The sequence below is a fragment of the Thunnus albacares genome, chromosome 4, assembly GCF_914725855.1.
Source record: "Thunnus albacares chromosome 4, fThuAlb1.1, whole genome shotgun sequence".
Taxonomy (NCBI): domain Eukaryota; kingdom Metazoa; phylum Chordata; class Actinopteri; order Scombriformes; family Scombridae; genus Thunnus; species Thunnus albacares.
Window position 1 is genome coordinate 20,972,872 of NC_058109.1, and position 13,312 is coordinate 20,986,183.

The 13,312-nt window shown below is 39.7% G+C and overlaps 1 protein-coding gene across 4 annotated transcripts in view; it reads left to right on the top strand.

The window, feature by feature from the left end:
• Window positions 1-2,374, top strand: part of col7a1 (collagen, type VII, alpha 1) — a 62,088-nt gene extending 59,714 nt beyond the window's left edge. For all 4 annotated transcript variants that reach the window (XM_044349687.1, XM_044349690.1, XM_044349689.1 and 1 more), the window contains one exon: window positions 47-2,374. In XM_044349687.1, the coding sequence (XP_044205622.1) occupies window positions 47-75 (29 nt within the window). In that variant the 3' untranslated portion in view covers window positions 76-2,374. The remainder of the gene's footprint in view (window positions 1-46) is intronic.
• Window positions 2,375-13,312: the final 10,938 nt, after the last annotated feature.

Genomic DNA, 13,312 nt, shown 5'->3' on the forward strand with positions numbered 1-13,312 from the left:
AATGGGTATTGAATGCATGCAAACTAATCACTAATCTGTTATTCAGGTACTCACTCCTTGAAGACAGCACGGTGATTGTGGCCAACTCCTCCTCAGCCACAGGAATGTTAGTCTTTATATAGCTTTTATAGATCATTATTTTGTCAAATGTCAATGATCAAGATTTGTTTTTGTTTATTTATTGTTTCTTTAAACCCAACCAAACTTCACCCCAGGTTGAGAGGGGATACCATAGCGCATCATTGCTTTATCATTCTGCAAACCATGCAAAAAAAATAACATGACATTTTTTCTTTTTTAATATTTGCACACTGAAGAGGAGTGTATTGCTTTTTTCAGACTTCACCCTGCCTCAGTTTTTCAGTTAAACTTTTTCACAATATTGTGGTATTTTTGTCCATTTATCCATTTCATGCTGCACACAGGTTACCACTTACCTGACACCTTTAAGTTTAACACAAAAGGCCTTCAGTTAATATCAGTTTGGCAAAGCTCATGATTACCTTGATGGTCATCCTTGGAGTTTGTAGTGTTGTTCAGTCGCTGCAGTATGTGTGTTTACTGTACCTGGAGCCTGTTAACCCACTAATTATCATAATAAGAGTTCAGTCATAATGAAATGTTCTAATGTAAACAACTCATTAAAACTGGCTCATTTTGGGGGGGAAAACTTTCCTGTTCTTTGGAAGAGGTGGTTAAATCTTTTACAACAGCAGATTTAATATCAGAACATCCACACTCTTAACTACCACTTGAGTTAAGCCAAAGATGTTCCCCTGCAGAGATGGATCACTAGGTCCTCCACTGTTTGGTATTTACAAGCACTTTTGACCCCTTGTTTGAGTATTGTAAGGAGTATTTTCTGTCAAAAATGTCCATTATTAAATCACAGCAGTAAACAAAGCGTTTGAACTTGACATGGAGTCATTGATTGAATTAATTACATGCAAAAAGAATAAACCAGCCCAACTAACTGCAGCCAGTGTCGGTGATGGTGTACATGTGACCACTGTTCATTTGATTGTTGAGTTGCGCCACAATCAAAGCCTGTTTTTATATCTGTGCTTCTTTATGTTGGCTTAAGAAAGATTGATTCATAAAAATGGTGACTGTCAGACTTCTCTGAAAGTTGACACATACCACTAATTGGTATTCAACTTCCTATGACTCACTTGTGCAACTGCCTTTGTAATCGTGATTTGCAGTAGTTGTTGCCCCAGTTGCAATGTGCCAAGGAGTGAAGTCTAAGCAATCATTATGACATCTAAACACATGAAAGAGGAACACAAGTAGACCTTCAGCAACGCTGAATGAAATACACATAACAGTATATATTGTTGACGGACAGGACACACTACACCCTTTATGAACTTTACAGACCAGGTATTTACTGTAACAATGTTGTGTTATAAGGTGTTTTCATTACTTTGTTCACTCCCTGTATGTACTATTTTATAAAGTAGCGGAAGTGGGTGGAGTTGTAGGTTCTGTAAGTATTTCTCCTGTTGTAGATTTGCATTTGAAAGTCACCCAGATCATGTAACTATAACTATTTCAACATTTCATTCAGCTGTGGAGAAGATGCCAGCCAGAGGTGAAATTAGAGCTTTAGATTTACATTAACACATGAACACAAAGTAAATTCATTTAAACTGATGGATAAGTTGCAGGTTTCTACAAATCATTTACAGATTTAAAGAACAATAACATGACACGACAAAAACAGTACATAAAATATAAAATCTTCAACCAAAAGCAGAACTTTTTTAAAAATTCAACAAGCTTCAGCCTGTAATACGCATAACAAAGTTCTACACTCTGAGAAGCAGTCTGAGTTAGCTTCTCATAGTTTTTATGCACACTGTCTTGTACTTTTTATCAAGTAGACTTTAGTGTGGTTTAAACTAATCAATTAAACTGGGATATTATTATGCCCATCTTGGCCTTGGACCTATTCTAACTGCAAGCCATCTAATGCTGTCTATGCAGAAAATTAACAATACTTTAACTTCCAGAACTGAAGGAGTCCAAAATAACTCCACCCACTTCCCTACACAAGAATAACTATGCAAGCACAAATATATTGGGTTATTATTAAGGATATTGTTTTTTCATTTGTATTAAATATGAAGTATCAAGCACAATATTCTGCAAATATTTTGTACATAATGATTTTATTATTTTGGGAGAATTTGTGTTTCTGATCATGACTGCATGTTTACCTGCCAGAGAAAAGGTGCTATTTTTAAAGGTATTTTTATACTGTGTATTAAAGATGGAAGCTTATGTTTTTGTTGTGGTATGAACCATTGTTTCTGCAGTAGTATGGAACATTTTAATAAGCATTTCTAATAAATCAAATGTTTAAGTAATACATTTTTAGTGTATTCTCTCTTTGTAGTTGTTAATCAATTACTACAGTGTGAAAGCAGGTTATCATACACTCACATGCTGAACCTGTGACCTCCTTGTTAGGGGTTTCCACAACTAAAATCAAATGATAAGGTCTCCATTTGATTTAGATCATGTTTGCATTATTTTTCTTGATGTAAACAGTCTGTATGCACACAAGACTCAAATATTTCCAGTCATGGAAATTCACTGCACAATTTTCCAATTGAGGGGTTAATGGAGAGGATAAAGAGATAAGAAATCTTCAAGTACGTGTGTGTGTGTGTGTGTGTGTGTGTGTGTGTGTGTGTGACTAATCTAGATGTTCCAATTTCATCAGCATATTTTATTAATGAGAGGATTTTCTGCTTGTTGGCCACGACTCCTCCTCTCTTGGTTTTCCATGCACTCTGCCCTCAGTTGATTTCCCCTGGTGGGAGACACACCGACTCCATATACACTTCATCACACTCGAGCAGGCCTCATACAGTGTCGTCGTCACCTCACCCTCTTCATTCACCTGACTTAATTTTTATTTTATTTATAATTAAGTTAATTTTGCACAATGTGGCAACGACAAGACCGTGACACACTAACAGTGATTGTGTGTAAAGATAAATAAATGGAAAAGTCAAATTGCTCAGGTGAGGAGGAACTGACCCATGTAAACCCCAACCGATGCCTTTGGGATGAACTGGAGAGCTGACTGCAAGGCAGGCCGTATCGCTCAACATCACTGGCCAACTTCACTAATGCTGTTGTGGCTGAAAGGGAACAAATCCCTGCAGCCAGGTTCTGAAATCTTGTGGAAAGTCTTCACAGAAAAGTGGAGGCTTTTCCAGCAGCATATTAATGCCCATGGTTTAGGAATGAAATGTTACAGTCACATTTGGGTGTAATGTTCAAGGAATTCACATACTTTTGCCCATGCAGTGAATTTTGCAATGTGTGTGTGTGCATTGGTTTATTGCTTTCTCACATGAACTCCACAGTCACAAAACTTTTGAACTGAGGTTAATTGGGCAATTTACAGTTTCAAAGCAACTCTGATAAGATTCTTCCACCAAATGCAATACTGAAGACCTGAACATTCACCTCTATCACATAAAAATTCAAAACACATCAGTGAAATTCAGTAGTCTGATGATACTTATCTCTCCCCATCTGTATACTTTCAAGATGGTAGTAGTTTAGTCGGACATTGCAGTATTGTTTACAGTCATCAGTCTCTGTCTTTGTCCATAAGCAAACACCATTTCTTTATGGACCCAAGGCAAGGGCCTTTCCTGTTTCAACTTGAGCACTCTATTGTCTAAAATATTGTTATGCTGTTGTGTTAATATGTCCACTCAATTGGAACAAATTGGCCCAAACCGTGAAAATGGTTTGTTTGTGGTCTGCCCTCTGCTTATTCATTTATACATGGTAAAATCTAGTTTTGGTCTATTATACATTCATATTGTGTTATATGCTACTTTTGGACATCCATTTCATACCTCCCTTTGTGCATTCTCATGTTTAAACAGAAAAGTGCCTTCCCCAAACTGTGGTGCATATTGTCTTAAATATTAATTGAAAATTTCAAAGCATCAGCACCCTATGATACCGCAGCATGAGGGTGCCTTCTCTCACTAACAGTTACCCATGCTGGCCCTGAAGCTCTAAAGCTATATCATCCAGGCCAACTTATGTAATGAGTTGTTTTTATGAGTGAATCAGCTCATAAGCCTGATATCACAGCTCTGATCCACTCTACTGTGCCACAAGATGAGGGTGGAGGACAGTGTTTTTTGGGGTTTTTTTTTGGAAATGCTTTGTTTTACTCAAACCCTGAAATGCAGCCCCTGTGTGTGCCTAACATGCATATGTATTGCTTTACTCATACATGTTTGCCTTTCCCTCAATCTGCTCGAATTCTAACTGGCGCACACACTAACACACACACATATATTTCATCATGATTTGTGTGTTTGAAATACATTTTCACATGTCCTAAAAATAGCAGCCATCACTAATTTCAGCAGCCATAACCAGGCTTTACACGAGGCACCAAAGCCTTTAGAGCGGTCTCTCAAGTCTTTCAAAAGACATGTGAGGATAGTAACTGTGTGTATATATATGTGTGCGTGTGTGTGTCTGTGGGGAGGGGGGCGCATATATGTAGATGACTGACTGCAAACTTAGGTTTCTATGAAGCAAGGGGAGCTGTAATAACCTTAACTAATTTGATATTCACTCTGCTACCTCTAGGGCTTCTGAGGGCTCTCTCTTTCTGTCTCTAAACACACACACACACACACACTGATTTCTTGTCTCAAGGTTGTCCTTCACAGACCTATACTAATGTTTGTGTGACAGTTTGACACAACTGAATTGTAATTTAATATGAACTAAGTGCCCGCCTCACTGCATTTATGCACTGAGCTATATTAATGTTATTGTAATTCCCATTATAACAGTGGCACCGCTGGCATCAAAGTTGAACTCAGATTGGAATATAGTTCAGATTATGAGCCTTTGCATACAAAATAGGAAGCATGTTAAGGGCTGCCTTTATCTGCATTTTTTTCAAATATGGAAAAATGGATATTAGGTGGTATTGTTTCTCACAATAAAAATCCAATTTTTGCAAGATAATGCTGTCAAAATTATGCACAATAAGGATTAAATCCCTTTTGTTGATCTGTGACCCTTCAAGGATATTTCTGAGCCACCACGATCCTTTTGTTGGTATGTAGTGGGTCTTGTGGAGGACAATCATGTACATACTGTGAGTACAATGGTGGCTCCCTCTGTCTGTGTGTGCCAGAACTGCTCCTTATTGCGTCTCTCGGATGTGGAGTATGCAGAAACATGTTTTGGAGTTGTTCATTTTTCCTCTTCGGTGACCTTGACTGTTCAAAGCCCCATGGGTCTTTGGTTGGCAGAGAGCTGGATTGGTAGAACCTCACCAAGAGAAACAAGCGAGCCAAATTCCTTCTCTCTCTCTCTCTCTCTCAGTCACTCCTCTCACTCTCACTCTTGCTCTTGCTCTTTTTTTTTCCTGCCACCCACTTCCCTCCGCAAGTACAAAAGCTGTTGCTATAGCAATGAAACATGCTAGAAAATGTGCTCAATCTCACTTTTACCCTCTCAGCCATATTAGCATATGATCCGTATCACTTCTATCTTTATTTCTGTCCGTGTTGCTCGAACATATTGCTCATCCAGCAAAACACAGCAACCCCTTTTGTGTGGGTCCGTATACTTCCTCATCTATAGACATGTGCTAGCTTGTCAGGAGAAATAGGAAAAAAATTTAAAAAAACAAAAAAACATCCACTGCGTGATTACTGTAAAGCTTGTCTGTGCTGTTCACAGCAGATTCCCCGACGCTTTGACCCCCGTGTTTTATCTATTTTATCTCTTGGAGTTTGTTAGTCTGGACAGGGCATCACAAGTTCTCTCTGTCCTGTAAGTCTTTCACTTCAGCATTAAGAGTTGTGCCAGTCTAAGCATTTATTCAGTCTATTGGTCTGAGCATTTGGTTTAACCTCTCTGTGCTCCTGGCTGTACTGCGCACTTTCACACAAAGCAGTTTCAATTAGAAACGGGTATTACACACCATCCTATCTCTGCTCACCTCATACTTTACTGAGTTTGAGTCAAGGTTTTTGTGCATGGCAGATTTCTGCTTAATGACATGTTTCAAGATTTTTGAAGACCTAAAGGGACCTTTGAATGGAAAATGAAGGTCACAGCGGCATAAGCTGTACATTAACTGTGTCTAAGATTTGAGATTTTTTCATGGAACAACTCATTGCTGATGTCAGGCTGCACCTCTCTCCCTCCAGCCTACCCATCTCTCTCTCTGCCTCTTCCTCACTTTGTCTCCTCTCCTGTCCATCTCCACTGTAAGCTAATAGAGAGCAGTGAAGTGGTTGTTTATTTTGTTTAATTTTTCCTCCAGCAGATGAGTCAGCTATTAGCATATTCTCTTCATCATAGCAGTGATGAGTACGGGCCACCTGAGTGTCACAATGCCTCAGCATTATTAAAATGCTCTCATGGGATATCGCAGGCGCATAAACCCAAATTAGCATATGTCATTTCTCATCTTTCCCTGCTGTCATTCAGCAGCCCATGCTCTATTTCAATTCATGCTCAAACTACTGATGGTCTGAGGTTTTTTAGTTTCTCAGCTCTGCCTATCCATTATTGTCTCCTTCCCATCTTTTGCTTCTCTGCTTCAATCTCTCTCCCCTCCAGCAATCTACTTCCCTCTCTTGACTGTAACCAAATCTGTAATCTGTAATTTTGCAGCTGACTAGGAAGCAGAGAGTGGTGGAAATTGTTAGTTATTGGAAGAGAGGGGGAGATGGCAGTAAGATAGGCTCCTGTAACTTCCTGCTTGTTGGAACTGGTGCAACACCTAGATATATTCCTGACAGATGGAAAATGGATCCAGGTGTCCACACTTTGGCCTGATAAGTTTTCATATGACTGTCATTTCAGTCAGAAGCACTTACACATACATATGGTTAAACATATGGTTAGGGTGGTGTAGGGAGCTGCAGCAGCAAACGGCACATGAATGAATCAGCACATCAATAGTGAGAAGTGTTTGGTTATAATGGCCATGCTGTACACCTGTATGAATATGAATGGTTGTTACAGGTCAGCTGTCAGCCAAGCAGCTAATGAATAAACCTGTCAAATGTGAATGAAGCCACTGATGCCAATCAGCTAATGCAAGTGCAACTTTTGCTCTCTGTCTGAAATATGGCAAGACTCAGTTCATAAAATACATGACAGTATGACAGTGTTGGTCTGTTGGTCAGTTACACCACCACTGGCCCAGACTGAAATATTTCTCTCTCTCTATAACTGTTGGGTGGCTTTGCCATGAAATTTTGTACTGAATTCATGGTGCCCAGAGGATGAATCCTAAATACTGATAATATACTGACTTTTTATCTAGCTCCATCATCAGGTCAAAATGTTCATTTGTGCACGACTTTGGTTTATGATCAAAAACGTGCAAAACTTATTAACAAATGTTAACATGCTAATACATTAAACTACCATGGTAAACAAAATACCCTAAATATCTCCATGTTAGCATTGTCATTGTGAGCATGTTAGCATGCTGAGTCACATTTACAGTTCTCTTAATTCCACAAGCCTTACCACAGTTTTTTTTTTACCAGCAATGTCACCTTCCTCAGAGATGGTGTGCAGCGCAGTCTGTTGACCTCTGGCCCTACTTAGCCTGTGATGCCAGACGTTCCTGTCAGTGAGATCCTGCAGCAGCTTCCAGCTTTCAGTTCAGTTTTGATTATGGATAGGTTAAGTTTTCCCACAGCTTTTAATTCTACTTCACTTCTAACTCCTTTTGGTCTAATGGCTTTGAAACACTGTAATCTTCAGTTTAACTATTCATTCCCTTAAAGGTCCTATATGTAAAAATTGTGAAGCAATTTACATGAATTAACCTTTCTTATTACCAATGAGTGAATGGGTTGTAACATAACTTAAAAAATGAGACCTTCACCAACTTCCTTGATTGCCTAACATCATCATGATAACAACCTGTGGACTGGTTTCTGTGTGAAGGACTCAGGCTGTTTTTTCTGCGAAAATCCAAAGGATGTAACTTTTTTGCCTCTCTCCTGCTAACGTCAACAAATGACCCGCACCTATCACAATAAAAACAGTGTTATCTGAGTAGAAACATTCTGCAGACAGAACCTTTAATGACTCAAATTGTGCTGTTGCTCAGGACCCATGGGATCACTACCTGAATGACTTTTTTGGTCTCTGCTCCCTAACCAACCTCATGTGACTACTACAGCTTCCCTAAGTAATTGATTATTGATTCCTTTAAAATTTGTCTCAAGTGAGGCTCTCTTTGATGGAAAATTGCAACAACTCAACTTTAAAACACAGAGAGAAATGGATGACACTGACGCAGAGAAACAGTCCGAAGTCATTTAGTAGAGATGAAAGACGACTGGCAAGGTGAGACAGAAGATTATTTCCACTTTGCTTCTACAGATGGATGTATGGAAGCTGTCTGTGAGGATGTATCAGTTTGGATTATTGGGCTCCAGGGTACCGTCTCTCTTATTCAGCATATTATCTCTGGTAGGCTTCAAGTAATATCTTCACTCTGAATCAAATGGTACCCTAAGGCTCTGGTTTAAAAAAAAGAAAACACTGATACCAGTTTGTAGTAGTAGCAGCTCATTTAAAATGTTTCAGGATGATGACCAGAAGCCATTATGAAGTTTGTACATGCTGGTGGGGTAAAAGAGGACCTGCTGTTGCCGTGTTGGAGAAGTGAAGTGTATCTGAGAGGGGATCGGAGGGAAGTGACAGGCTGTTCGCGTGGATGAAGAACAGGACTGTGGATGTCAGAGGCTGCCCAGTGAGAGCAGACCACACAGACAGGGGTGAGGAAGGAAGGGGGCCAGGAGTGGAAGCGGGGGGTTGAAGTGACAGGTCAGCGCGTGTCTCATCTTCAATCCATCACACAGTCCCTTTGTGGTTCAATCAAACCAGAAATGTCTTGACTGGATTTGACTGCAAGAGCACACAGGTGAATGTGTAGTCATGCAGACACCTGTGCCCGCTAGTGCTACCCAGACAAAAATATCCTCCAATCAAATGAAAAGACATGTTTCTGTTATTGAAACTTATACATACGGGTCAAATGTGTTTGGAAAACGTATTTTCCAAACTCAGCCTTAAGGCACACTGGATAGTCCACAATTGTTCTGTAGCCATATTGAGAGCAGAGATAAAACTAATTTCACAGCCCATTACACATTTTTGAAAAGCAGCAACCAGTAGACTCACAGTGGGCATACAGCATCAAGAAAATTATAGTTTACAGTCACCACTGAATACCAGCTAAAAGTGATTGGCCAGCCATGGCAGGTCACACAGTCATAACGACACAGTCAATATTAGACCCACTGTGCGGGACCTTCCTGGCTACTTCCTGGGTACACTAATGAGAGGGTAAATCAAGCTGTCAGTCTACCCCCTCCTTAGGCAGGACAACATGAGCTTATACAAATACCCTTCAGAATTGGCATTTAGAGAATCGCCTTTCCATGTCTTGCTTTCCCTTCTTCACGCCGGCAAAAGGCAAATTTGTTTCTCCTAATTTATAATGCAGGATTCTAATTGGCTGGACTCTGATCAAACAGCTACTGCAGATATTCTCGTCTTTTGTCTTTCTCTTCCCTCTCTCTTCTCCTTCTTTCCCTCACTCTCTTTATCTATTTTACCCCCACCCCTTCTCTTTTTCTCTCTCTAGCTGTCTTTATTGGCTGTTGGCTGTCTTTCTCACTCAACCTCACCCATAATCCTCTCTGCCTGCCCCGTGCCCCTGGCTCAGCATTTGCCTCCCTCAAACCTCAGCTCAAGGTCATTTTGTGAAGCTACAATGGCTTACAATATGTCTTTCCTTTTATCAGCCTCCTCTTCTCATACATACAGTTATCAGTTCACACAGTTTGATGGTTATTTTTCTCTTCTCTTGTATCAGTATTGTGTCAACTCCTCTTCTCATTTTTATTACTCATCTGGCATCAAAGCACTTCGGCCTGCTCGGCTTTATCAGTTGGAATCTGGGTGGATTCACGTCAGTGATCCCTCACTCACGTCGGTCTTCTTGCCTCCTCTTCTCTCAGGTCTATCTGATCAAACCCACCTCTTATGTTTGAGTGTCTTTCATTTGAGCAGGAAGTGTAGCTGAGTCAGTGGGTGACATGGTGAGCCATCGTGACATTTTAATTTGCACTGTCTCAGTTTTATGGGACACTCCAGCTGGTCATCTCCTTGTCTATGACTGTAATAAGGTCAGCCATAAGAATGTGTCTACAGCATGTTTCTGTCACATTCAAGGGCACGCACAACCGTGTCTGAATATAAATCAGTGCTTAAATATATCCCAATTATATTCTCAATATATTCAAATACCTGTTGGAAGTGCTTAGATTAAAAATAAAGGCAGCTGTTATCCTTACTGGTAGCTCCCCATAGAAGTACTTTGTGTTTGGATGGCAATAAAGGTTAACACTAAGGAAACAAGTAACAAAATGAGCCAAATTCATGATTATTAAAATAACATCATCAAGAACACAATCTGCTGATCTCATTTTAAATTAAAAATGCACATTAAACTCTGTTTGTCAACACACACGTTTTCATCTTGTTCTTAACATTTTGCTAACTTCAGTCTTCATAGCTTTGATAGCATCGGAGCATTTTTGTTTATCATTGACCTTTTTCACACATTTTGACTTGCCATAGGAGAAAAATAACAGGTGGAACTAATAACATTAACAATGCCTTGGTTTGGTGTCAGCAGGTACTGTAATGTGAGGCAGCAATTAATACTGTTACACCTGTGTTTGACAAGCCAAAATGTCTGCTATGAACATATAAGTCTCAATCCGTATTTCCCCCCTGGACACATGCCTCCCGTGCAATGTTTGGAAATCATTAGGATTAAGATAATGATAAATAATTATTATGCTGTTTATGCTGGGTCTGGCATGCATGAGAGACATTTTGTGTGTGGTGGTCTCCCTCTCTCTCTGTGTTGACCGGTCAGTGAGGCTGAAGCCAGGCAGGGCCCCGGGTCTTGACTTGTGTCTAGGTTTACCAGACGTTGTGCTGGTGTCTTTGATGCTGTGCTGGACAGATGGAGACACAGAGCCGCTTGCTGCCAGGCCTGCTGTCAGACAGGACATTACTCAATAACCCAGACAGTAGCACAGAGGCTAGAGTAAACACACAAGGCAATGTATATTATCACCCCAAAAAATGTTTCATTTCTTCATTGATTTGTAAACATGACTGCAGACACTTTGAAAATAAAAAAAATAGAGAGAAAAATGACCTGATGCTTTATTGATGCCTGTAGGGAAAATTTCTCTCCCGGGATGAAACCAGGAGGTCACAGTACATTATTGGTTACAGAGCAACATACCTGGATCTGGGAGGGATTCAGTTTTCGCTTCACATATTAAAGGTAAAATGAACAAGCATCTCGTTGTTTAGTTATATGTTTTTCCCATTCCTATGGATAATTAAAAATATGTTTCCACTGCAGCTACAATGAAGCCTGACAAAAAACCTTTTAAAACATCCAAGAAAAATGTCATTTTGATATCAACCCTTAAAATCAAAGAGCAAGGATTTCTTTTTTAGCCTTAGCATTTTGTACTGACATTTAACAACCGTATGGGGAGAAATCCTTTGTGAAAGAAAGCGAGATATGATTCTCCACAGGTCTCAGTAGACCGCAGTGAAGCGACAATACATGTTGTGTTTTCAGTTTCTTGACCGGAAAACCTCAAGCTCTGCTGTTGCTGCTGCTGCAAGTTCATGCCTCTTGTCTTGTTGTTCCTAAAAGGCATTCTGGGAAATATAGGAAATCAGTAAACAGATGAAGTGGATGGAGTGCACAAGGTGGATACAAACGTGGATGCATCTAAACTAAATATCATAATATTTTTGCTGGAGTGCACTTAAAATCACGATGTTACAATTTACAGTATTCAAGGGAAGAATTTGATTGGTGTTCTTTCTGTGAACCTGGACCCTGCTGTTTTCTCTCTACATACTACAGTATGTCTCAGCACATAAATGTTTATATTTTGTGTGTGCTCATTCGACATGTGTCTGTCTCTGAGCCTTTTCCCTCAACATTATGTCTGTTTTTATTTGCTTTCTTGCATTGTGTGTGCATGTTTAGATGTTTTTCTGTAATTTTCTTTGGCTGAGTGACACAGGCATATGGCATGTGGGTGTTTGGCAGATGCTCCTAATCACTGGCTAGCTTTGCATTTGTATGTGACTGTTTTCACAAGAGATTCAGATCAGTTAGCAAGGGCAATTCACTGTGTTTTCACGTTTGCCGAAAAAAGAGGTGGCTGCGGGCTCACTTGGGGGCCGCTGTGTCCTGTAGACGTAAGATGCACTGAGAGGGAAAAAGTGGGCTACAGAGAAAAGATGGTGACAGAGGTGGTGGGGGTTTAAGTGGGGTAGGAGGGCAGCAAATGTACAGAGAAACAGTGCTAAAATCTTTTGGCTGAGACCATTAGGTGTTTAATGCAATCTGGGTTGAAATACACAGTACACACTGTCTTTTCTGTTCAAAACTTAATGTCAAGTCTGTCTTAAAACAATATTCAGGTGCCCATATGAACATTGAAACAGGTTTTACTCACTGTAATCAGTCCTCCTAGTCACACTGATCATTAGAAGATTCCCTCCGAATGCACTTACAATATAAGTGATGGGAGACTAAATCCACAGTCCTTGTTTTGATTTACCAGTTCATCTGAAGCAAATATGAAGCTTCAGCAGTCTGAATTAGACAAATTAAGTGGGTTTCTTTAACAGTTTCAGACTTATTAGTAAAAAAAAAAGACAGACAGCTGTTTTCCTGTCCAGCTAACAAAAAGAGGGAATTTGGCACTAAGAAGACAGTAACTTTAAAGGATATCGACTTGATTTGACTGATTTGGTGGATTTTGTCCCCCATCACATACATTGAAAGTGCATTATGAAAGGATTTCTTAATGGCCATTGTGTCAATGTTTTTTGGCACCTAACTATTGTTTTAGGACACGCTTAACAAATTGTGAACCTATCCTTTAAGGCTCTTTTTACCTGCACTTGTTGTCCCTTTACACGCATTTACAATACATTTACACACATGTTCCACACACACATAAAGCTTTAAATTAATGCCTGGATATTGCAGCTTGCATCAAATTCCAGACAAATATCAAAATGTAGCTATAATATTCAGTTTTAAGCATATAACACATTCTGCAGAGATATAGCGGAAGGAAATATGGGTCATAAATCACAGTGATGATGGCGCTGATATACAGAGAAAAATGCACAGACAAGA